Below are 27,790 nucleotides of genomic sequence, written 5' to 3'. Positions count from 1 at the left end.
CTGACCGTTTTTTCTGACCATGATATTGTCACTGTGTCTGTCACCAATTCCCAACACGTAAGTAGCTACACAGTAGCCAGCACAAGACAGAGTAAATTCTTCAATGGCTCGATCCAAGTCATCGCTAAAAACACAAAGACAAACAATATTAGTGCATACTCCTGGTAATTCATGCCATGCCATCACCTAAAAAGTATTTTTGCTTGTTTAAACCAGAAGCCCATTAGGATGCTGTAGAACTAAACTTATTTGAGAGAAAATGCTGTAAAAGGTAGCTCTGGAGAACAAAAGAAATGCAAATATTACGAAAGGCAACAACATCAAGACTTGAGACCCATAAAACCAGGATACTTGGATGGGTTTGTTTGTTAGTTTTGCCAAATCTAGTATAGCTTAACAACAGGCAGTCAAAATGCTGCAAATGCCAGTATTTCAGCTGCATTGTTGTTTGAATTCCATGGGCACCATGAATATGACCTAGAATTTTACATACTAGAAAAACAAGTAGTAACAAACCTGCCAGAAGAGCCAAACATTCCTCAATATTGAAAAAAAAAAGCTACAGGTATTTTGTAGCTTACACTACAGATGAGAAAATAACTATAGAAATTACCCTAAATTGTATTCCTTCAGCCAGTTTAAGAGAGCATCTTTGTTGAAGGCAGCAGCAGCAGCAACATTGCTACTATTTAACTGAATGTCAGCAATGGTTTCTGAACTAGAAACAGCCTCAATAAGGCCAGAGTGATCTCCAGTCGCTAAACATCCATATGGCAATATCCTGAAACAAAACACAGATGTATGTTAAAAACAGAAATAGCAGGAATATTCCTTTAGTGTATCAATATTTTGAGAGGGCTGAATACTCATGCTACATTGAACATTAAAGTCTCAAAGGTTAATATACAGATATAGCTTGCAAAGTTCAAAATACCAGCAATACATTTAAAACGTTGATTTTTCCTATTACATATAGATATAAAGAAAGAAATTATAAGCAACCCTAAATTTTCCCTTTTACTAGGGAACACAATTACTTGGAATTTTATAGGAGAAACCATAGAGGGAGCCCTTTATTTTCATTTGTTAATTTACTGGCGAAACAGTAAGTTATACTCGTTCATTCAAGACTAAATTATCTGTGTAGATGGAAAAGAGGATCTTACCCTTTTCCCTCATTTTTCCTATTTCAACTTAAAATGCTAGAAATCCTTTTTAATAAAGTATTTTTAACTCTTACTGATTTTAAGCATAGATACCTAATGAAAAACAGGAATAAATCTTTTAACCCACCTGATATGTAAGAATATTCCTGTGCATTCATACACTATGCCTAGTAAAAATATCTACAATTACATCATTGCATTTAAATAAAACAAAGATAAAGATAGGAATCAAGGAGATATGTGTCTAAAAAGGTAAGTGTATTCTTCCAAAACATTTCCTCACTCCAGATGCTTAAAATGCTAAATGGAATGGCAACTTAGACAGGAGCTCAATATATGCAATGGAAACTTAGAGCAAACTCTTCAAAGGCATTGCATCAAAAATTGAGGTGTCTGCTCTCATGCTAGGCATCTTGGGTCAAGAATATTATCTCAATTCTGGTCATGGATCCATGTATAAAAGAATGGATGCCCATGCAAATCTAATGGCAGTACGCAAGCTATAGGCTAGCACTCAGTAACTTACAAAACTGCATAAAAAATTGTAGGACATTAAAATTTGTGTGTGTGTATATATATATATATATGGAAAAAGAACTTAGTGGAGTTGTCATTTGTATTTACATAGAAAACAGATACTAAGTTTGAACATCACAAAGCAGAACCACATCTCTCTGTTACAAATAGCCTATTATCCCCAGCCATAGGAAAAAAATAAATAAAATTCTAGATGAAATTAAATGAAACTTTTTGGCTTAACAGTTATTAGATAACCACACAGTTTCTCTACCTCAGTGATAACACACAACTGAAGCAGCACAACTACAAATAACTATATCGTTGGGGATTCTTCTCTACTGGCCACAAAGCAAACTGAAAACCAAATTCCACAGGGTACTTAAAGAACACCCAACTTCAAAACAAACAAACAAAAAACGAAATGCAGATTTGGAACCTTCTTCCCGTTCCTATTCTATTTCCCAATTAAAAACCCCAAGTCTCTAGGCCAGAGGTTTCTCACAATGAACAGAGGGGTGTCTGTGATTACGCAACACCAGCATTCCTGATACAAGGAAGCACTGCCCATCCTTATCACGACATGACAAATGTAAGCCAAATATTGCCAGGTTAAAGTGCATGCTGGCCTTCTTCCATGGCATTTCAACCCACCCTACTTGCAGCTTAACTGGGCACATGTCCAACAACTTCCCCTTCAAAAGCAAGCAATGATGAAAGCCTTCAGCCCCTTGAGGACAGTGCGCTTACAACTGGAGGAAAAAACATCCTTCTCAGAGAGACAGTTTGACAGGAGTCAAGTCAAGGACAAATCCTCTGGGCCCTTTCCATCTCATCCTGGTATTTCTGACTTCAACATCTGTCAGCAGGATATGCTCCCTGCTTTTTAATGCCAGTAAAGAGCACAGACAGATCAATACAGCAATCCTGGGCAGGACAGAAGATTTTCTTTTTCACTCCATTTAATACTGTTCTTTATTTCAGGAGTTTAACCCTCCAGAGCAGTATCTTTCCAAACACAATACCAAGTTCTAGTAATTTATCAATACATTTTCTGTAACTTCAGGTCCAATGGTTTAAAAATGACGACATTCTTTAGACTCGTAACAAATGTATTTTTCAATATGTTTGTGAGCTCTGATTTCATTCATACAGCTGCTTAACATCAGACACAGACATTAGTGGAGGTGAAAATGAAAACTCACTATACAGAGGCAGTGAAACGAAAAAGTAGTTTGGAGAACTCTATCTGTCCAAGAAGTAACTAAGCACTAAATACTTTTATGACAATTTACCACAGCAAAAGGTCACTCAGCAGAGATCAAACTCCTCAAACTTGGGACTTTCGGTTGCTCTGTTACTTTACTAATTTTTCCTTTAACACAATTTAAATGTTGTAATATAGGTAAAGCAGTGGAAAAACTTTTTGATGCAAGGATTACTCTCCTGTTCTATGATTCTATGATACTGTAGACCCCAGGGCATGCTTGGGAAGACATGTCTCTGCTGTGACATATATTTTAATATTTAAAGAGTCCTCATAGAAATAATAGGAAGTTATGTCATCTGCTAGGAGTATGACCATACACATGACTTCAGACATATAATTTTTTAAAAGCAAAGTAACTTGTATAGTTGTAACTTTTCAAGGGAATTGAACCTCTGAAAGTCTCATTTTGTCACTCTGCAGATGCAGCCTCAATATAAATACTGTTTAACTGAGTGATTTTGTTCCATAATTGCCCATATTTCAAGTACAAAAACCAATTAAACTACAGAAAGAACTGAGGAAGTTTAACTGCACATACTTACTGATGTCTCAGGCCAACTGTTTCCTGCTCAATTTTCAGGTAATTGTCTTAGAAATTAATAGGTAAGGTTTTTTTTTTAAGTATGGGGATTAATTAAAGAATACGCTTTTTTGGTTTTCTAATTTCTCTCTGGTACTTGACCGGTTGATGTCCAAGGTAAACCAACTCTGAGTCAGACTTCTCAAAATGACAGAGCAGTGCTCATCTGGGGTGATGGCCATTGCTGTTTAATGGCTGGGTCTGTACAGAGAAGCAGATGCAATTTACACCTGAAGTTTTATACAGTTGTGCACTCCCCGGTCCATCCAGTGATTGCCCAGGATGAAGGCCCTACTGGAGCACACTGTTGCGTCCTCCTGCATACACATACTTCCTTTTCTGTTACTAACTCTGGTCTTGTTCTGATGTTTAGTCAGAATGCACATGTGAGAACCTAGACAACAGGACACACCATGTGTGAAATAGGCCAGTTTACCCATGAGACAAATTATCTGACAATTAAAAACAAACCAACCAACCGTTCTCCTTCTTCAGCTTTGGAATTTTCAAAAAATATATATTTCATGTTCCTCTCCAGAGCTAAAAAATCCCACTGGGAACATCGTGTTTACTTTAGACACACACTGGGCTAAGATTTCACTTTAAATTACTCCTAAATAACTGACTGCGGATTTCAGTGCAATTATAAGGAAACTGATCCTATCCCAAAGTCCTCGCTGGCAGCATACTGGTTGCCTTTTGATCCATGCTTCACAGAAGCTGCACAATGTGCTTGTAGCAAGATATTATTGATTGGAAGAGCGAGGCAAACAGCAAGTGCTTCTGCTCTTACACTGGCAAAACAAGTGAGAAGCCCTGGTTTTACCTGAATGGAGTTATCAGACTTTTTGTAGTGGAAAAAGTTGAAAAGCGCAAAATCAATGATGCATCCACAACTGGAAAAAAGGGAAGAAACAGCTTCAGGGAAACTAAAGCCTCAAAGGATGATACAGGGCAAGAAGAAAAGACTCCGCTCATTGGTATGGACATGTAAGTCATTTTTTTCAGGAACACAGATCTATTTTACACTACTTTTCCCTTGACACCATGCCTCTTACCCAAGCAAAAGCAGGAAGCTAACAAGTCTGAACTCATTAAATGGGCAACAGGACTCACTACCACTGCTGTTAATTCATAGATTTTTGAGCTGCCTCTTCGAGAGGCACACAGACTGCAAACATGGTGATCATGAACTTACCCTCTTAGCTGCATCCTCATGCTCCAGGCATTCGGAGTGCTGTTTTGTTCAATTCTGTTTTCAATAATGGCCATTTCAGAGCCTTCCTTTGGCAACTGCCTAGTTAATCTCTCTTTGATAGACACAGAATTGTAACCCTGCCTCAATCCCAGAATTTTAGAGAGGATGAATAGAAGGAAGATGCTCCCAGTTAAGTAAATAAATGGAAGAGGCCAATTATAGAACTTCAATTCACACTAGGAATTTCCCCTTTCTATTTTTTTTTCTTCTGAGGGTTTTAAGAAAAATCTTGGACATCAGAGACACTTCTTGGTTTTCCTTTGTTGAGCTTAAAAAAATGCCTTAGTCAGGAAAAGCGTATTTGATGTCTCCCAATCACTATTCCTGTTTGCTAGGCATGGTGTGTGGCCCTAGCTGGAACCACAAACTAACCTTCTGGGAAGGCAGCAACCAAAGAATGCCTCATCTGGGATTCCACAGCTGCCACAGGTTGTCCTTGCCCCACAGTCTTCTCACAGTCTATTTATAATGCCATAAATTATCTAAGGTTTCCTCAAATTAGTGTTCAACTTAACACACACTCAGCTACCTCATCACAAACATACATGTTCAGACACAATTTATTATTCCCATTCTTACTTTATCCCGTACTTCACTCAGAGGAATCTTTCCACACGTAGCATAAGTAATAAGTTTATAATTTTACTTATCTGTGCGTGATGATGTTATGTGCCTTATGAAGCTCACACTATTATGCTTGAACCACAAAAAATGTGAAATGAGCTCAAAGAAACTAAATGAAGTATTTCAAATAATATTTCAAGTACTTCTAGCCTTATAAACAACACTTAAAAATGAAACACAAAGGATTACAGCTCTTACACAGGCATACAAAATTGAATTTATGGCCTCCAAATGGTTTATAATAATGTGACACCCAGTATCTTCTTTAGAACTATTTCTCTAAAAATAAATTAGAATTTGAGAATTATATTAGCTAGCACTGGTGCACAGAGTTGGCTGGAGAAGTTCCCCATATACTAGACATTTGAATGAGAACACTGACCAATGCCCAATACCGTTTCTCTTTGAAATACTCTAGTATTCCTGCATAGCATATGAAGGTAAGAAAGATACTTTGCAAGAGACTTTGAAAGATACAAAGATATCTCTGGTCTGAAAAATGTTTTCTGACACTGAAATAGTGTTTTATCAATAAAAGAATGCAAAGTGGGACTTCAGAATGTACACTGAAGATGTTCACAATGACCACAAGTCTTTGGGTACAAATAGTGATAAGAGGACTGCTCATGGCAGGGAAAAAAAAGTGGCTACTACAAAAAATAGTTGAGTGTGTTGCTAATCACACAAATTATTAAAAAGTAACTAGCTTACAAGGGACGAGACATTGTCCTAGAGACTTGACTAATGAACTAATAAATAAATTAAAATCCCACAACCATCTTCATCATTCTGAACAAGCTTTCCAAATGCCAGAAACTCCTGTACTCATGGTATCTTGGAAAGGTTTATTACTTAATTTTTTAGAAAAGTGGAAAAGTGGCTTTGTAGGAGCAGCAGAGCAAATGAGAAAATTATTCTCAAATGGAGTATTTCTGCCCTAACAGAATACTTAAATTATGAGTTTTCATTTCTACTGTAAGTTTACAACCTCACAAAACCTGCCCAAAAGAAGCAGAAACAGAAGCTTTAGCATGAGATATGGCTGAGTTCAAGGCCATGAAAACTTCTTCACTACAAATGCATTAGAACATTTCACTTTTTCTCCACCGACTTTATGAAGTCTGGACTAGAACTACTACATTGAAATAGCATTCAAAAGTGAAGTTTTAAGGAAGCTGCAACATATTTTTTTGCAATAGAGTAGTGATTTAAATATATCAACTTTCCTGACAACCTCATCTTACTATAGAAACTAGTCTTACTCTTGAGTCACTAGCCACAGTTTATCATGATTCAAAAATACAACTGAAAACACAGAATCACAGAATGGTTTGGGTTGTAAAGGACCTTAAAGATCATCAAGTTCCAACCCCCCTGCCATGGGCAGGGACACCTCCCACTAGCCCAGGTTGCTCAAAGCCTCATCCAGCCTGGCCTTGAACACCTCCAGAGATGGGGCATCCACAGCTTCTCTGGGCAACCTGGGCCAGTGTCTCACCACCCTCACAGTGAAAATGTTTCTTCCCACTATCTAATCTAAATCTACCCTCTTTCAGCTTATACCTGTTACCCCTCATCCTGTCACTCCACTCCCTGATCAAGAGTCCCTCCCCATCTCTCCTGTAGCCCCCTTTCAGCACTGGCAGGCTGCTATAAGGTCCCCCCAGAGCCTTCTCTTCTCCAGGCTGAACAACCCCAACTTAACACACAGCAACTGAGATTAGCAGGTGGTAAGCATAAAACAGATGGAAGTACTTTTTCTTACATATATACTTAAATAATAAAAATCTTTCACCACAGGATACTGTCAAGGTTAAGAACATAGACTCCAGTGACAATCCACTTGTCATCAACCTCCAGTCAGAGTATGTAGTCGTCCACCCATCCAGACTGTAACATCCTCACTCAAAAGGCAATAATATTATAGGAGCCACACTAAAAGCCTTGCTAAAGTCAAGGTAAGGACATCCGCTACTCTTTTCCTCCCTCAAAGACAGCAATCAGGTTAGTCAGGCACGGTTTACGCTTGGTAAATCCATAGTGATTGTTCCCAAACATAATAATTTTCTTTGTGCAGCAGCCCTCCTACAAGAGAAGCACAAGCAACTAACTTGTCTCCCAAGACCCTCATCTTCATGAAGCCTGTTATGTATTTAATACAAGACAGACATTCCTCTGTTAATTTCTATAGGAAATAGATTGCAAGTATAAGACTAATTTGGACAGTAATACATTCATTTGTGGCCATGGCTACACAAACCACACATATCCTTAAGGATTAAGACCAAGAGAAACAAGAAAATGTTAGAAAGAAGAATCTGTATTTGTGCATATTACAATTCTAGTAATTCTCAACCAGATAGGGAATACAGAATCTCAAAGCTCCTACTCCCCCATCCCCAAATTACCAGTACTTAAAGCCGACTAATTTCTAGAGAGTGTTTTGCCTGTTAGTTCCACCTATTAAAGAACCTTGATGGTGTATTCCAGATAAAATTCTTGGCAGCTCTTGGCCAGCAGATCCATGTTCTAAGTTTGTACCTCACTGGTACATGTGTATTAGAACTTAAGAGCTGCAATTCCCATAATCACTGAGTCCCCATTTTTGCATATGCCTGGAAAATCAGTGACCATTACTAGGTAAATTTGTTACATGAGGAATTTATGAAAACACCTCCTTTGGAAAGGTCACAGACAAAAACAAACAAAAAAAAGGCACAAAACCTGCTTGCTGGACCCTTAACTCAAGAACTGTTTCCTTTACCTCATACAATGCTTTTTATCTAGATGATTTTCATCCTTAGAAAACAGTAAGCTATATGAGACCAGTAAAATATATAATCAGCACAGGAACTTAGATAAATGACAAGAGATGTGATTCACTAGGAAAAATATTCTGCTTCATAATAAATCAAGAAAAGCTGACAAGTTTCACTTCACTCCCTGCATTATTTATTTTCTATTATTTTGTAATGTGGGCCATCTAGGGAATGAACTGCAAAGAGAACCCATTTAATTAGTTAAGGTAACTGCCTTCTATAGCCTGTCCACCTGGGCTATGACAATTAAAACCTTTGGGCATCATTACAGATGTTTGGAAGGGGACAGTAGAGAAGGTACTAAGGAAAAACAGGAAAGCTTTACTTTTTGTTTTTTTTTAACTAAAAGTGGACTCTCCATTCAAATAAACTAGCTCTCAAGAGATCCTTACCGGAGATCCAGACCAGCTTCTTTCCAAAGTATATCCATCAAACGCAAAATCTGGAGTGTCAACATGTCCTGGCGTTTATCTATAACAGAAGGTTGAAACGGCTATTTCAGTTTCTCTGTGTTGTAGACAAACTTTCTAAGATTTATAAAGCCTTCACAAAAAAAATATCTAAAAATACTCATCAAGCCTGAAGGATAAAGCGGGATTAACCATAATTATATCATTATGACTGATAATGCCTACCCTTTGAAGCCCAGTCAGAAGAAGATGCTTAATTTGTTCACTGATGTTAGAATAATCCATGTTTACATTACAGCAATACAGAGCAACACAGCTTAAGGCCAAGTGTGGGAATGAAGGAGGAAAAGGAAAAATTTAAAATTTTTAGCATTGCTTACCATCACCATTTTTAAAAATGATCCCTACAAGATCTCCTCCAAACATTTTATTGTTGTATACTATCCATAGAGGCTTCATTTTAGAATCCATATATCTACACTTCTCAACACTAGGAGAAAATAAAACAAATGTTTTATTTAAATAAGAATAATTCAACTGAAAAGGTCTAAACATTGTTTAAAACACAACAGAACATGTAGACTTCAGTTTGGAAGTATTTAAATATCATCTCTGCTTTCATTCTGATACTATGCTATGAGTGCTTAGCAAGTTATGAACATATCTGTTATAGACAGAATGTATCAGATACTGTGATTGGCATACATATATCTCATGCTCAAATTAAGCACTCACATTTTCAAAGAAAACAGTTTTCCTTATATCCTTTCCCATCAATTTTTAGACTTTATATTTAAGTGCTGTCTTTATTGTTATAAACAGAAGCCAGGAAAGTAGTCTAATTCACTTTTAGACTTGTATTTAAATATATTTAGGTATGGTTTGACTAAGACAGTATTAAGTTTCATGGTGGATCACAAAAACCTTCTGACTTTACAGATACCTTCACTTTAGGAAGATTCCCAACAGACCTTCTCTGACTCTAGAAAAAGTTCCCTATGACAGCACATCTGCTGAACAATACAGCCAAAGGAAGTTAACACACATATCTGTTTCTGCTTTGCTGTTCCTGTGCAAAAGCTACAGTGAAATTTTATTCATTCATTCTTAACTTACTGTAGTTCTGAAAGTATAACAGAAGGGTTCAGAGGAGACTGGAGGTCAGAAAGTGCTTCTCTGTAAGCATTTTGTTTCAAACATGTATGCATTGCATCTTTTCCTTTTGCTTTGCTTTGCTTCATGGCATTCAGCTTAATGAGACTATTTAAAGTCTTCATTTTATTAAGGGCTTCTACCTGAAAGAGAGATTTTATCTTTAAAAGCCATTGCTCTGATTTTAAGCATAATAAAATGCATAATCCCATTTCAAAACAAAACAATTAACTGAAGTATTAAATTAATCTACAACTTTTTAAAAACAGAAATAATAGATAGCAATTAAAGTGGCGTTCCTGAAAAAATATAAGAACAGCCTTTTCTAAGTTGCTCATGTCTCAGAAATCCCATTTTCTTAAGTAACCAAGACATCAATAGCATTAAATCTCCTCAGCTTCAAGTCACTTTTTAAAGCATGACTTAACATTTCCAAAAATGTGAGTTATTTTAATGTATGATACATTTACAGAAATGCCTTCTTCGAAGTATAATTTGTGTCCACTAATTCAACAAAGCACACAACATAGGTGCCTCTATTCATACTGAAGTCAACAGAAATACTGAGTGCTTCCTACCTCTGACAAAATCAAACGTTACTTGAGATGAGCGCTGAATGCAGACACTTCATTGTACACATCCAGTTAGTTGCACACAACGTGCTATGGCCATATAACTACTTGCAGACATTTTTCACATATAGAACTACACATACTTAACTTTTACAAAGCAGAGTCTTAAAAGTCTGTTCATTTGAAGTTAGGCTTAAGGTAAATGCTCCAAGCAATTAGGGTGTTCCAAACCATAGTATCTCCACGAAGCAATATTGTTACTTAAAAATGTGTCAAAAGGCAAGGCTATTATTTGCAATCAATACAGGTGGGCTTAACTCTTTTTCCCTTTCCTGTGCTTTGGAAAGTTTTCTATTGATACATAAATTCTAAGAAAAGTAAACTAGCGATGTAAATGTACATAACACTAACAGAGAAAAGACCTTCAGTAACAAACCTAGACACCACATATAACAAATGTAATTTCTACACTGCATCTACATTGTATTTGCACTAGCCACAGTTAACATACGCAGCAATACACATATTCTCTAGCAAACAGTATCAATTTAATAATTACAAAAGTTGATTTCTATACAAGGAAGCTTCAGTCTAACTTAAAAGGTGCTGAGTCAAAACTTACCACTTCTACAGACAGACTGAACACTGTCAGACAGGATGCTGTGGAAATTGTATGCAGTGTGATTATAAAACTGAGGCAATGGAGACCTGCCAGGTCAGCCATCTGTCAAAACCAAAAGTGCTCTGCTTTTCCACTATTCTAGGACCTATACAAACATCAGTGACAAGGGAACAAAATGGAACCTGTGTTGTACAAACAGGAACTTTTTGAAGTATTTCTACTTTGAATTTCTTCCGTGTTTGCACAGTTGGGAATTTTTTTGCCCTTTCTTTGACTGTACTGACATTTGTTTCCTGTGAAGTGCACAAAAACTTCACTGACCTTAGGTGTATTGCTTAAAGCATTTCATCACCTAATCTTTTTAGGATTTTGACCATACTAACAAGCACATGTGTAAGAGATGGTCTTTTCACTGTTCTGTGAACTGCAGTAATAAAGAGCACAACAGTACATTCCTGTTCCGTATCCATCTCAAAACATAGCTTTAATGTAGACAGTATCAAAACTGTTAGAAATAACACTTAGAGTTAGTTTTTGTGGCCTGATACAGCAAATACATTCATTCCAGAGAGAGTTCATTTTTCAAAGACATTTACAGTCACAATCTAAATTATCTCACTAAAATGCCATTACAGCCTTCAAACATGATTTGTGGGTGTCTATTCATGATCCGCTGGTACACTTATTAGGGTATTTAAAAGCAAACATATCTTGGGATTTTTCCCCCCATTTTTGTCAATGGCACATCTATATTAACACTAATATTTGGTTTACATCAACATCTTTATTTCCAGGCAACACTACATTATACTACAACTTCAGGGGTGTTTGCTTTAAAAAAGAAAAAATAAAAGCTCCCTCATCCATCTATTTAACCCTTTTATTTCTCTGCCTCACCCATGCTTCCTTCTCTTCCTTGCTCCTCAACAGATGGGCTTTGTCAAGGTGACCAATATGCCCCACAGGAGCAATGGAATAAGAATGTGAGTTATGAGCTGGGATAAGTCAAGATTTAAAGGAGAAGAGAAGTGTATACCTGTTTAGCAAGCACCTTCATATGAGCAACACTTCCTCGGCAGTAAGCTTCAAGTATCAAACCAAACTGTACTGAAACGGCAGGAATGTGAACCTCCGATCTGTAAGAAGAAAAGCTTCTCATAAGACTATAGGATTTACCGATCAGCATTCTTCAAGCCACCAAAAAAAAAAAAAAAAAAACCAACCCAAAACTCTCATAGTTAATGTAGACAAAACAAAAAGCCAGATTTCTTAAGAAATAACAAAACACGTATGTGCTGCATGAGGACTGGCTGGTTTCAATGCATTCCACTTCTTTCAAGGTCTACTGCTCTGGAGGCAGTAATCTTAAGAAGCAGCAATTAGATATTTGTTTTCGGGAACCCCTTTTATTCAAGAAAGTAGTACTGATAAGTCATAGAAAATCATATTGAGAATCAGGACTGATGTTAAAAACTGTGTGTTCTCAAATCTTTGTAAGTGAAAAGCCAAAATTTGCCTGAGGGGGAACACTTTCAAACAAACCACTGAACCTTATACCAGAGCCAATTATTGTCCAAAACATTTTCACGTAGTACTTGCTCTTTTTGTTTAGAAATATTAAAATGGATTGTACTTTGAAGACAGAATCAACCTCTAGTCCATTCTGCAAGGTATCTGCCGTTCCCAGAACTGGTCATCAAAAGCGCAATGACACAAAACTGTTTTTATTTGCTGTTAAGACTCTAAAAATAATATACATTTTTCCCAACTGTGAGACAGAAATACTGTACATTTACTGCAAGCACAGCCAAAATAAACACTAACGTTATATACAAACCTAACTTACCAGATAGTTAAAGCTGAATGCAGTTTAGAGTGCTTTTGTCAGAGTACAAACCACTGTAATATATTTTTAATTATAGCTTGCTCCAATCTATAAATGCCAAAGGTAAAGAAACATAAAGAGGACTTGGAGGGGACTATGATAACAGCTCATTTAGAAGAATCCTCAAGAAAAATCATTTCTGAAAGTCCGATCAGGCTCAGTAGTTTTAGAAAGATGAAAGTGAAAAACTCTCACCTTAGATGCCAAAACAACATCTGTCCTATTCTCCTATTAGCAAGTGCTCTCTCCAAGAGAAATCTGGAGAGAGCACAATCAAGAAAAGGTTCATATTTCAGGACTTGCACCAGTTGAAGAAGATACTGAGAGAGCTCTTCATCACTAGAATGAGGTACATAAAAGCAGTTAGTAACACAGTAACTATATTCCAGAAATTCAGATGCATATGACAAATCCAACTATGACAGATTTGTTTCAATAGCAAGAGTGTCCCTCAATTTTTCAGTCATGTGGAGAAGGACTATAATACACAACTTATTGCAACTGCCAGATTGATCAATTCATCAGCAAGTCATACCTCCAACAGAATCTTAAGGCCCTCAATCCTTTAAGAAAAACTTGGTACTCTGTCATGGGCTTTTGCAAGACTAAGATCTCAGCCTGAGTGCTAGGTTAAGTAGGTTAATTAAGATTAATTATTTCACATTATTTCAGACTGGACATTGGCTCTTTTTGACCAGTCAGCCTCTGACTGAGGAGCTGGACCTCTGGAACCACATAAAAAGCTGTTGTAGCCTAGCAGTCAGCTGCAAGGAGCATGGACAAGAACTGAGAGTACCTGGGTATACCTATCAAAATCACTCTGCTTACAAAGAAGGGGGAGAAGAGTATTTGTTCCATTGAAAGCAATTCAATTAATGTGTCTTCAAAAATTAGTCAGTTAATTGGTGTTAGTTTATTAAGATAAACCTACAAAGTGATCCATTTAGACAAAATGTTTTGTTTGGGTTTTTTTTTTTTTTTTGGTTGTTGTTTGGTTGGGTTTTTGGGGTTTTTTTTAACATACTAACAGGAAGGTTTTTAGAGGATAAGTACATCATCTTTGAGAAACCAAAGTGTCCAAATTACTCTTACTTCAGAAGTGCAAATTTATTTAGCCACAATTCATAAACATACCTTTGAAAAGCCTCTATGCTAATTAACTACTTCAAGTAATATTCTAACATAATAAAAATAATTCCAATACTTTTCTATAAAATCCTATCCTCCCCTCTTGAAAAAACCCCACCTCTCACACTTGACAGTTATGTTACTCTAGAACAAATGTGTACATTACTTCTTACATTCAAGTATTTTTTCTCTTATAAAAGGCCTGCAGAATTCCAGTTCTCTAAGATGGAAGAAAAAGAGTAGAAATTCTTCTGTCCATCACTTCAAGGCTTCAGAGATGCAAACACTGAATTCTTTCATTCTCTCCATCCTACTCTGAAAACTTCAGTTACTTGGTAAAAACGTTCAGTTATTCTGTGTTGTACTTATTTTAATTTCAGCTAACAGGATCACCTTTAAGTTACAGTTTTTACCAGCTGCCGTCATCAGACTTCTTAATGAAGCTGAAAATTGTTTTCTGACACCCAACACAATTTTGCTTCTCAGAGCCAGAACTAAGAATTCTAGAAATAATTCCAGATGTAACAACCCAGATGTAACAACTCAGTATTATCAGGATAGCCCAGTGCTAAATTTATTGTTTGCATTTGAAAGAAGTCAAAATATTCTTTTTTTTTTTTTTTTTTTACCCCAAAAGTCTAGCCTTGACCATCAAAAAATTAATCATTAAAGTACTGACCACAGAGGATTTAGAATTCAAGGACAGGAAATATGCAGTAATGCTGCAAATGACAATGTTACACAAGTCCTGCCCTAGGTTACACTGAAGAGCAAAATCATATGCAATTAAGAACAAACTGCAGAGAGCAAAGGCTACCATGAAAAACAAACAAATCCGTAATTCTCTGGTTTTTTTTATTATGTGCTACAGCTTACATTTCTATTAAATGATACAGCAAATACCTGACACAGAGTATGAGGTGGCTGGATGGCAGATTTTATCGTATTTGACTGTTGTAATATATTTTGTCCCTTTGTTACTAAGAAGTTCTCACACTATCTTGCTCTCCCTTTGTCCAAGAAAGGGATGAATACACAACCCTCTCTGGAACAAAGGTACACTCGTGTTCTCCTAGCAGCATGGAAAATAATAATCACTGGATGTCAGAATAAGAAGGTTTTATTTGGCTGCCAATGTACTTATCTGGAAATTAAACTGCTCTATTTGGTCATCTATTCATGGCAGACTGTGTTTAAATCCCTCCTCTTTGGCTTCTTTTTTCCTATAGACAAACAGAATGCAGTCTTTTTCCCTAGAAATCCTGGCATGCTGAAGTAATACAACATACTCACCTCATCTGCTTTAAACATCCCACTGCATACTCTCTCACATACTGGTCTGGATAATTGAAATCCAACAATTCCAATGCTTCTCTAGGCAGCAGCTTCGGCCAGATCTGAAGCAGAGCCTGAAGCTGTTTTAAAACAGGACAACTGTTAGGTTACAGGTAAAGTAACTATTTTAGAAAAGAGATGGGTATAACTGTTCATAAAAGCCTATAAAAGCATTCATACTAACAGAAGGAGATTACAGACTGGTCAGAATGAGAGAAATAACTCCGGGAAAATGTGTCTGCTTCCGATTCCTTCCCTTTAAAAATGATCCAGTTTGGTTTTGTTTGTTTGGTTGGGTTTTCTTGCACCAGGTCTCATTTACAGTCTGAAAAGTCTGTTTCTTTGCACACTGACACTACACATAGTGAACAAAAATTAGGTAACCCCAGACACGTATGTTTCAGAAACAGAGTTTCAATAAAATTTAGATAATGTTTTGTAAATCTTCTCATACATATATAAATATTTTCAAATGGCAGAAGTTTTCCATTTAAAAAAAAGTCTAAAGGTTTTTCTTGAGAGATCTTTACCAAAAATATTTATCCACCTCAACTGAAAGAGCATTCTCCCACATGCACTGTGAATAATAAGAAGCTTAAATTGCAGAGAGGGTGATGGTGGCTATTTAAAAAAAAAAAAAATCCCAATACTGAAAACAATGATGTGCTGGAAAAAATTACAGAAAACACTAGCATATTATTTTGGTCTACTAAGAAGAAAAATGTCCAGAGGTCTCATAAAATAAACTGGTTTTATTGCATTTTAATGAAGCTACCCGCTGAGGGTATATTTTTAATAATACGTAGTTGTATGACTGAAACAGTATACTATTACTCAAAATAAACAAACTTGAACATGTGCAGTATATCAACAGCACAAGATTTTTTCCTCTCTATAGGAACAAGTCATAACTTATGATAAAAATACCCTTTCCTACAAACTAGATAGCACAGATATTTTATATTCAAACAGGAACTTATAAAATCTCAATGATTAGGAAGATCTTATTTTTCTCCTGATTTAGTAATCCTTTTACACCAACAGTGAAAATCTCTATTTTCCACTATAGGTCATAGTTCAACTAATGCTTCCTGTTCAAGTATGACAATCACGTATGCATTCATAGTCTCAATGCACATTTAACACGATGGAAACACCTGGGGGGCCAGATTCTCAACTGGTTCATTGCTGCAGCTTTGTGAAATTCAGAAGGCAAGAAACAGGCACAGATCAATCACGAAGCAAAGACAGTGACCCTGCTACAATCCCAGAAGTGGAGGAAAGAATCAATTTAACTCTTTTTGTGGGCAAATACTGATATAAACACATGCAATGAGATGTATTCCCACAGAAACATACACACAGAACTTATTCAATCTGTAGCCCAGTAAGGGTCAGTGACACTATCAACACTTACATATCATGAATACTTGTTCTGAAAGTCTAAAAGAAATACTAAGCAATACTTAATACCATAAAACAGATGTTGAAATGCAAGCAGCAGCTACACTTGTCAGACATACAATAAGGAACTTCAAAACAAATGTATCAGAACTTCTACACAATCTATTTTAAATCAGGTGCAGAACCAACACAAATAGAGATGCATTTTGTTAATAATGATCGATCAAGGTGACTGGAGAACCTGAAACAGAGTCTGAAAAGACGAGTCAAAGTAGCATTACATAGCTAATATCAGGCGATGAATTTTGAAAGTCATGGTCTACAGCATGTAAATGAACTGTGAAGTTTATATGAAGACACAAACCTCCTCCCTTTGACTGCTGAAATTATTTCAGAGGTTATTATAAATTATAAAGTGTAAAGTGATATAAGCTTAGAGGAAGCAAGATCTAAATGGTCTATGAAACAGACAAGAAAGTTCCCCAAATACCTACTGCTTTGTTTATGTTCTGCATTGGAACTTTGATTAAGAGAGAAGTGCAGTCCAACTATCTCCACCTCCCCGCTGTGTTGCACACTTCTCGGAAGTACAAGTGAAAGGATATCAGAAATACTTGCTCTATTTGGACAAAAGAAACTGACACCATGAAATGCCCTCATCTGCTTTGACAACAGAGAGGCAACTCTGAAGAACTTCCAAATACATCTGATTTGTAAAGAAATTTTACATTTCAAAATATGTTTCAAAGTTCTTTAAAGTTTCTCTGCAATATCAAACATGTTAAAATACTACACATGTCAAATACTGCATAATTTTCCTCTTGCATGGTTTGCAACTCCTGACAACCTGTGAGAAAACAAGGAACTTCCATTCTTAGCAATAAATAACCTAAGGGTTTAGAGAAAGCTCAAGTCTGGCCTTGGTATATACCTTTACTCTTTTTTTTTTCCCCCCTATAAAGAACCAACTATGATTTCTTCCTTAACAAGACAAGCTTACTATAAGAGACAATACAATTAAGCACAGGTCAGTATTTTTATTCCACTTATTTCAAATATTTCAAAAATTAACTCCAATCAGCTGTCCTTTCTCTAGTTCTCATTAATGACGGTATCGCTTCACTGAAAGTGGGTGGATTTTTCTCTTAAATAATTACTAAGTTCTGTTTCAAGGATAAATCCTGCCTGTGAATTCTGCTAACAAGTTCTGCCACCCAGCTACGCTGCTGAGAAAGGAGGTTATGGCAACAGTAAGGGAAAATACCTTCAGAATTCTTCAGTACAACTATTCTACTAAAATACTGCAATACAATGAGAGCTTAGATGAAGTATATATGGTAAATAATACAAGCAAGCTGCTTTAATCCATTGTACATAACTTCAATCTGTTAGTTCAGTGGTCCATAAAGGTGATCTACAATGAAATATAATACTCCATTTCTAAGAAACCTTACTCCTTTTGATCTTCATTAATAGACATAGGAATATAGTTAGTTCATTTTTCTAACAGCTGGTGTTTACTTGCTTTTCGGAAGGTTTTTTTTTGTCTTTGTGTTTGGTTGGTTTTGGATTTTATTTTGTTTTAAACTTTCTTGTCTTAAGTGTCAGACTTTCACTGAAAGACTTACAGCCAACAATAGGCAGTAAAAAACCTTCTAGTACCAGGGCATGCATGTTGTTGTAGTAGCAGAAATATTGCAACATGCAGCTAGTACCATATGCATTTAATTTTAACGAGAGGTAAATTAGAGGCCTGCTAATGTTGGAATTCATAAAATTCCGGAGCCTGTCTTGACTCACCTGAAAAGATAAGTCATTGGGAATTCTTACATGTTTATGTATTACAGAAATATTTGGCATGTTTAAGGATAAGGTCTCATTTTTCAGACAGACAATTCTTGCTGCCAAAAACCGTATTAAAGTATAAACCACTCTATTGTCTATACATAAGCAAACATAAATACTACATTCCTTCCAGAAAGTACACAGTAACAAGCAAGATGACTATGTATTTGCAGCTGTTTAAATAAAAGGCTTTATATGCATTTTTTAATATTCCCAAATTTAAAGAACTTTGAACTGTCAGCTAATATTCATACTCCAAATAACTTTTCAGAACTCTGCTTCCAAAGGCCATAGTTCAAAGCCTCTAGCAAGCAATCAGAATGCCTTTCCTTCAAATATTTTAATGAGTAAACAAACACCTGCTTATATTTCTACAGTTTGTATTTCCAGAGAACTTTTAATAATGAACAGCAAATTCAGAAGAACATAATGGAATTACAAAGAATTCTTTCATGTGAAAGAACACAAGTGAGCAAGGAACATGTGGGTGCTACATTTTGTTAGTGTAGTGTTCAGCAAATGCTTTTTTATCTTTAAGTTCTTTAAAAATGAAAAATCATTTGAAAAAATCATGTCTGCCTCAGTGAGGTTTAATTACCCAGTCTGAGATGTGGATTTTTATAGTCTTTGAGCAGTTTAACAATTTTTATAAGAAGCTTTAGTTCAGATCTTGATTTACAAACCTTTTTTTTTTTTAGTAACCTTATAAAAGGAATTATTACTGTGAGGGTGGTCAAACACTAAAACATGTTGCAACCTAAATGATTCTATGATTCTGTGAAATTCCTTGCATTAATATCAAAGCTGAGCAGAAGATTTTAAAATTAAACTGCATAAATAATTGCTGTGCTTTTCTCATCATTCAGAGGACCTCTGAAATGTATTCTGGGTTTTGGTTTGGGTTTCTTTTTTGTTTTAAGATAACAAGTTCTTGCTTATGTGTCCAGGCCACAGAAGGTATGCAGAACTTTGGTTTATACAACAGTACCATTTCAAAATGGTACTACACTTGGGAAATAAACCCTATTTACTCATGATTTGACTCCAGCATTTTTCCCCATCATCACTGCCTTTTCCCTTACCTGAGCAACATCTTCAAGTTTGTTCCATTTTAAAGAGAGCAGCAGTTTTGGCAACGATTGTGGAAAATTTTCACGACAGTCATATCGCAAAGTCCAAATAAGATCCATTTCATTTTCACAGAGTTGAGATAAGGGATCTCTTTCCATTATTTCTTTTAGCACAACATAAAACTTCTTACCACCTCGACCCTAGAAAATGAAAAAATGTATGATGTTTTGATATACTCAGTAAGATTCTATTTTAGCTCAAATACTAGAAATTGTACACCAGGAAGAACATCAGATAAACCTCATGAAACACAGGGGAATGACTACTATCCCCTTCTTTCAGATTTCACATTTCTTAAGCTGTAAGAATTGTAACTAATAGATTCAAAATTCAGTGTACAGAAAATCTAACTAAACTTTAGAGTTAATGACACTAGATGGCAATATTTCTATTTCTCAACTCTAACATGGAAAACTTTCATTTAGGATGAATATACTTTCTCCTTTTGTTTTTCAAGTGAGCAATTTTAATAGAGATACATATGATTTTTTTTTTAATTGAAAGACAAAAAATACTCTTCCAACAATAACCAAAGGGAAGTACATTTGCTAAGTATAAAAACACTTTTTTTGTCTTCTAATCCAGACTTGTCTTTTCCAGACATTTTGCTCCATTTTATCTCTCTAAAACATTAACATTAGTACTGATTCTGTACATTGGTCTGTATGAATGAGCCTTCACACTGGCTCAGTTAACACCTTCTGTCCCCAGCCATGCCCTTCTGCAAACTGTGATATCAGCAACAACAGCATTCCAGAAATTTATGGGAGACAAAAGAAACTGCTGTTTCTGAGTAAGGAGGTAGTAGTTGAAGGGAATAAACTAGTTTCAATACATATTTTGAAAAACAATATGGCAAACTTTAAATACCAAAGCCAACTTTATCTTCACAAAGCTGAAAAAGTTCCTACGTAATTTTAAGAGGTAGGCCAAAGGTCTTTACATTAATGGAAAATTAAAAAACTAAGGAAAATTCAGAAGAAATAGTAGCCAAAATCAATTAGGATTCATAGCAGAAACGAACAGCTGTCATCAAATAACATTCTGCACAGGTCTCCCACCGGTGTGGGGAGTTAATAGACTTTCAAAAGCTAGTTGAATTGAATTGCTTATTTAGTAAAACTAAGTGCATAGTCTGTTTTCTGCATCAAAATAAGTAAACAGTCTTGACAATAAGGTGACTCTTGTCTCTGAAAATGTTAATCTTTGAAATTAAAAGTCACAATAGTGTCAAGTTGGCATTCTGCCTTTTAAGATTTCCAATTATACGTACACTAAGTTGCTTGCACCCAAAGTAAGTGAGATTTCACTTTTCCTGAGCATTTCAGGCACTGGGCATTGTAGCTGACACATTTTTCAATTAGCTGCTTTATTCTTACATAATATGCAGTTATTATTACTGTTGATCTGACTATGCTTTCACCGTCTTAAATTGCAATCTTCAATATTTTGTATATAACACAAAGAAAATACCTTCAGATTTTGGTGATCTTTTCAAAATTTGTCCTCATGTTAGAACTATCCAATTCCTCAAGAAGAGCACATAATCACCACATTTAAGAAACATCATCTTATAGACCAATGACCATTTTTTGAGAGAGCTTATTTGGAACCATCCAACAATCAAGCAAATCATCATGCTTGATAAAACTAAGCAATTTCCAGCAATATTTACGCAGCCTAGGAATATTATCCAGAGCTAATATAAATCTTAGCTTAGTTCCAAATCCATAGAGTATGTAAAGCAATTGTGCTTTTTGACAAAAAACAGCCAAGAAGTCCAAAATACATTGGAAAAAGTGGATATGTACCTGAATTTCAAGGTAGCTCAAAGTGAATTACAGAAGAAAACAGAGCCAGTAGAACTGTCCTTATTTGAGTAGTTGGCTTATTTATTACCAGGCTGATGTAGAAGATAAAAACAAATCAAAAAGAAACCCCAAAATTAATTTCAAGAGTCTTCAGCAGATGCTTACCGCCATTGCAGCATTGTCACTGCTTCTTGCAATCTCAGCTGCCTTTTCAAGTATCTGCAAAAAGATGTTTTTAAATACATTAGGTTTAAAAACAAATCTGACTGCATTAAAAGAATAAATATTATAGAAATGAAGCAGATAAGGAAATTTTGCTATTTTTGAGATAGTTACAACACTATTCTTTTGTATATACAGTGGTATAACAGGCTTCTATGCTGTGTCCCTTTTCTAATCTGCAGGACTATGGAGATCAGGAATAGGAATGCTCAAGATTACTTCTATTTTCTTTTTCACTACTCTTGGGATAAATAGTCTTCCCTATAGCATCTTGTTTTCTGTTTCTGTTTGCATTTCCTCCTCATTTTTCAGTACAGTAAAACAATTCCTCAACTCTAAATTATGCTGTGCTTACTCATCTCTACTTCTGCTGTTTTCGAGGGCACTGTTTCCGTAAGTCATACCTATTACCCACAGGTCCACACTTCTAGCCCTCTATGAATCCACAAACTTAATCCTTTCACCACGCTCTCGGATCGCCCATATGATCTCAATTAGCGTTTACAGTTACTTCTCTAAATCTAGGATCTTCCCTTGTGTAACATCACAAACAACCAGCTTCCAACAAGAACTCATTTAACGATAAAGCAAACATTCCACCTCCAAGCTCTCAAAACCGGCTAATTAATATACAGCAATCCTCAGGAACAACGACTTTTTAGTGTGTTGAACATTCTACTTAGTTTTTGAAGTTCATGTAATAAATCATGATGGGTAGTTAAGTATAGATGTAAATACAGTTCTTCAAACTATATTCTGCACGCTACTGCCACCAACAGAGATGTTAGAATGGTGACTGCCTAAGCTTATTAGACCACCTGAACTGGTCAGGACATCTGCAGCTGTCCGATGCTGCTGCTTTGAGGAACAATTCATAAAATGAAATACCTATTAAGAAAGAAGTCTAAGGAACGGTGCCACCTCCTTTCCCTCAGAGGTCTGCCTCTGCCATCACCCAGGAATACAGCACCACCTCCAGACCCAGATTCACCAAGACTTGTATTGTCTTTACTCAGGCAATACAAGAGACAAGAAGACTACAATAACCAGAGCATAAACACCCAGCAGCTAAAATCCTCAAAAAGGTACATGCACTTGTTTTATTTCTTTCACTGTACGAAATGCTTATTAATAAAAGATTTATTACATCTGCTACTCGGCTACGAAGCTTGTTTACGTACTGTGTGTGAAAACATGCGTAAACAGAACCACAATGTCCTAATTCTATGTTTGATGCTTGCCTCCTTGTGCTTTTGATTTACTCTGTTTGCAAGTAAATTCTGAAAGTTTCTGCAAGTCCAGCTTTGTTCAGCTGAGCTACAAGGCCCTCAGTGGGTCAGCAGCACTGATCACTGACCAGCCCAGTATGTGGTTCCTGCATTAGACAACAGTTTTCTTATCAATTGTCAAGGCACTTTTGCTCACTGAGCCCCAAACAGCTGCTCACTGCAAGTGGACTGATGCTGTGATCAAAAAGATTAATCTATTTTTGCACATTATATTTCTTAAAATAAAGTTTTGGCATGCGATTCTCTGTTTTCTTGGCAGAAACAAGCAACACCACTGGGAAAATTAGAAGCAGCCATATGCCAAGCAGGGCTCACCTAGACAATTTTGAAAAACAGATTCTGAGATCATGTAATTCAAGCAGCTTCAATGTTACTCCTGAGTCAACAGGACTTTCCCTATCTTACTCTCTGAGGGAGAAATTTTACTATACCCACGGAAATGGAATGAATTATCAGAGAGTTTAGAGCTCTGATTTTCCCAGTGATACTGCAAAACAGTTTCTTAACTCTAGGGAATTGCAAGTAGCAAAAGTTACTGGGGGGGAAAAAAAAACAAAAACAAAAACAAAAACAAAAAAACAAAAACAAAAAAAACCACCAAACAGCTAAAAAAAAGCACATTCTTCAAAACTGAATGCTTTCAATTAAAGTTTCATTTCCAGCTCTCCAATCACTTTATAAAGATGCTCTGGGATTTTCATCTATCTGATATGCAGGAATTCTCAGGTACAGTTCAATAATGGGGCAAAGACACAAAATAAAAAAAGCCAGCAGCCAAATGGAAGTCACAAGGGATGGTGAAGACCATCAGACACTACCTTAATGTCAATGCATCAGATAACTTCCTCAGTGAAATCTTTTGTCTGTATTCATCTGAGCATTTTAACATATTGAAAATGTGGTATCACAGGTACAAATGAAAGGAACAATAGAGCTAGAACTAATACACCATTACTTAAGAAACATACTTTTACATATCATGTCTGTAATATGCACATAAGTAGCTTTTTTTTTCTTTATAAGTTCAATATATAGAGAGTAATGAGCAAAAAACTTAAACCATTACAAATAAAACAATAACAAAACTGACTAAAATATGTCCAGTATACTAATCTGGTCAACCAAAATTAAGAAGGTAATTAGTCAATACTGTTTTAGCTCTTTACAATGCTGTTCTAATACAAGAACAAATACTGGGCTGACAAGGAGGAAAAAAAGCCCACCATCCCAAAATCACAACAACAACAACAACAAATCTATCTTATTATTTGATTTAATTTTTATGGACCTTAAACCCAAAATCCCTCTTTAATCAAGCTGATAAATTTTGGTGGTTTCCATCTTTCTGTTCATGTTCCCCAAAGGTGCAAAACCCTCAAAAAAAAAAAAAAAAAAAAAAAAGTGGGGCAAAAGGGGGTAATTTTCTCTAAGTGGTTATTAACTTTCCCAAAAACAAAATTCAGACTAATTAACGTATGAATTAAACCTTGTTTTTAAAATGTATCATTTTGTGTCTGTTTTAATGCTTATTTTATTACTTGTTTCCTGGTCTTAGCTTTATTTGGTGGTTTGTGAACAATGTGCTGTCCAGCGTTCAGACTACAGACATTACCATGTGCATTCCCAACACACACTTCCTTTCCAGTCAGACATTCTTATCCCTATCTGTAAAAAAACTGCAGGGCAACTTAAGTGGCTTTAGTTCAAGAGCAGATCTTGAGAAATCCCTTTTCATACAGTATTAAGAGCCTATTTATCCTTAAAATTATTTTAGCTCATAGAGGAAAGAAGCATCCCAAAGTGTGAGTAACATACACTTGTACACAGAAATAGCAGATATTTATAGATCACATGCAAGCACAGTTTGCAGGCTTCCAGAATGGCAGATAAGTTTAGCTTCTTGTAAGATTATTGATATTGGAAATTGATTATGCTTCTGACCCTCAAGAGACTATGCACAGCGTGTCTTTAAAAAGTACATGGCTTCAAAATACTGTCTGAAGACCCTGAAGTCAGAGCACTGGCACTCTCACACAGTGCAAGTTTAAAAACCTGCAGTGTGCTAACTAAAAGGCAGGAAGTGGGGAATTCAGTGGAAAAGGCAGTGTTGAAAGGAAGGAAGAACCAGCTATCTACACACAAGCATTCATGACTGCTCTTCATGTCATACCTTACCTTATCAAAGGGAGGATAATTAATAGGCTGTTTTGAATATTCTTGAAATCTAATGTGCAAAGCTGTTGCATTTTCAGTGTAAGGGTTAGTCTGGACTGTTCCCATTGGATTCAACATTTCTTCAAGCTCATCTGAAACATTAGACAGACATGCATAAAAATTAAAAAAATCTGAAAGGCAAAGACCCAATAAGAAATTCCTTGCTGTATACAATTGACAGAAGCTTGTTTTTGTGCACAGCACTTTTACTACCATGCACTGCATTTCCAGCATGAACTACCCATACCTCTTACATTCACAAATGTGGGATTATCACCCAACAAGAAACTGATTTTCTCTTTCCAAAATAAACAAAACATTCAAGGGAAGCTGAGATATCCCTGAACCAAATCCCACGAAGATCTGCAGCTTCTGTGAACCAGTATACACACTGCCTCTACATCAAATAGTAGGAAAAGAGTTTTAAGCCAGAATTTATTCAGCACTATAGCCAAGCTGATACAGGATTTCTCAGGATGGAATCAACAGTGACACGGATATTTCACACACTCTTACTCATCAATCTGAATGTCCGGGAAGGAAGACTTAAAAAAAATTCCAATGTACATCTTTTGCCAATGAAAGTATTGTCACATACAACATAGCTTACCTATTTAGTTCAGGATGCATAGCACAGGGAACCAAATGAAACCTAAACTGCATCTTAAAAACAGGCAACACTAAATATAAACCTGCATCTATTTTTTATGTGATTTTCCTTCCACATCAGATAAAATTTTCAGAATACTATTTCCAAGCAGACTGTTGGTCCTCCTTCACAATACATAATACTTTCAGGAAAGAGATTAAGACATTATATATTTATCCACAGAAAAAATACAAGAAGTAAAGAGATTGACAGGAGAATTGGACATGCATACAGTAAATATTCTAGTATTTGATACTACTCTTCATTAGTCTTATAAGTATTTAAAGTCTAAATCTTAAAAGTTAAACTTTACCAGGAAATGATGACCAGCTGTGCAGTACCAGTTCTCCATTCTTCAACTGTCCTTTATAATCAAATACCATGGTATTTACCCAGGCTACAGGATAATGCTGTTAAAATAAAGAATTTTTACATGGAAACTAAGATGCCAGTGAACATCCTTATGCAGCAAGCACTACAACATAAGTAAAATTGAGAGGGTTGTTGTGGTTTTTTTTAAATGGTGGTATCTTTCAGAAAAGCAGTTAGACACATCCAGTTAGACACATCCAGTTTACAGTATGTACTCCAGCACCACTGAGGACAGTAAGACTTAATTTTAAGGGTGTCAGTCTGCCAGAGTAAAACCACACATTTCCCTGAATGTGAGCCTAGATGCTATTTTTTTCATCTTTTCCCAATCACAACTCATCTACAGTTCAGAAAAAAACTGACCTCTTAAAATACAATTCTTTAAACAGCCAATTGGCTTACAACCAAAATTTTCATGCCTTTTTCAGTGTCTGAGAAGTATGAAAAGCTTTTTCATACCAAGACATGCTATTTTTAATACATGTGCTTTTTTTCTTTTTTTTAATTTTGCATTCCTGAACACTGAAGTGAGGACAATGAAAAATTTCTGAATACTCATTGCAATGTAACTCAGAGGTACACTGAAGAAAAACAAATTAAATAATTACCACTTTTCCTGCTTTCCTAATGGTTTGGTATTTGGAAGGATTCATTGCCTTAGTCGACTTTTTCGTTTTCATCTTATCCATCACAGCATAAACGGCAAAGCAGAGCCTTGCCATTCTTGGTAGATCACAGACGTTTATTTCAAACTCTAGTACTTCATTCCAAACGTGGTCACTTCTCCCAGATACTTCTGTGCTTACAATAGTTTTACAAAGGAGCTCTGTACCATGGAAAAGACCAGCCCTAACATGAACCTGCAATAAAGAAATGAGAAATTTTAAGCTTACCACAGAACCTAGAGAATTATGCATGGAATATTGTAGAGAACATACATAAATGCATTTTATCAATATTACTATGTTAAAAGAAATACTAATTTAGAGGTTTATAAAATGAAACAAATAATTCTTGAGAAAAAATTATTTTTCCTTTGCTATTCATGTTGCTGGACAAATCAAATTTGTTTAAATAATGTTGGCTACCAATTTTTAAGTTCTGAATTACTTCTATTACTGAAGTACTAATTGGGAATTAGAGAGCTGAAGTCACTTGTGCTCAATCCAGCTCACATTATAGGAGTGCTATCCATCTGACAAATGTTTTGTTTCCCACTACAAATGCTGCATTTATGAACCCTGTCAGTGGTTTCAGCAAAAATGGATGAATATTGATCCAAAGCACAAAGAAACTAAAAGACCAACAGCAGTGAATTGCACAGTCTTCGTATCAAGACTAGGAAACAAATACTTTCTCTTAGTGACAACTCCATAACAGACAGACAATGCAGGGAAACACGCACAAGCTTGCAAGGTTACTACAGGCATTCTTGTTCTTGGGTAACTACAGGACTGGAAAGTTTTCAAGACTAAAAAGCAGTCAAAGTGGAGGCCGGTCACGCGCGGTGTCCCTC

At 35.9% G+C, this 27,790-nt stretch overlaps 1 protein-coding gene across 1 annotated transcript; it reads right to left on the bottom strand.

Moving 5' to 3' along the window:
- LOC104457866 (phosphatidylinositol 4,5-bisphosphate 3-kinase catalytic subunit beta isoform) lies at positions 1-27,134 on the bottom strand (the record flags this gene model as incomplete). Its single annotated transcript, XM_010077417.1, has 13 exons — positions 1-124; positions 614-781; positions 8,626-8,704; positions 9,024-9,133; positions 9,760-9,938; positions 12,026-12,125; positions 13,070-13,213; positions 15,296-15,417; positions 19,669-19,857; positions 21,694-21,747; positions 25,215-25,345; positions 26,216-26,312; positions 26,883-27,134. Coding segments are annotated over 13 exons (1,749 nt in total), but the record flags the coding sequence as incomplete, so codon positions are not given.
- Positions 27,135-27,790: the final 656 nt, after the last annotated feature.

Source organism: Pterocles gutturalis, unplaced genomic scaffold (assembly GCF_000699245.1).
Source record: "Pterocles gutturalis isolate BGI_N339 unplaced genomic scaffold, ASM69924v1 scaffold42518, whole genome shotgun sequence".
Taxonomy (NCBI): domain Eukaryota; kingdom Metazoa; phylum Chordata; class Aves; order Pterocliformes; family Pteroclidae; genus Pterocles; species Pterocles gutturalis.
The sequence above is the reverse complement of the archived record's forward strand: the minus strand, read 5'-3'. Positions and strand labels throughout refer to the sequence as shown.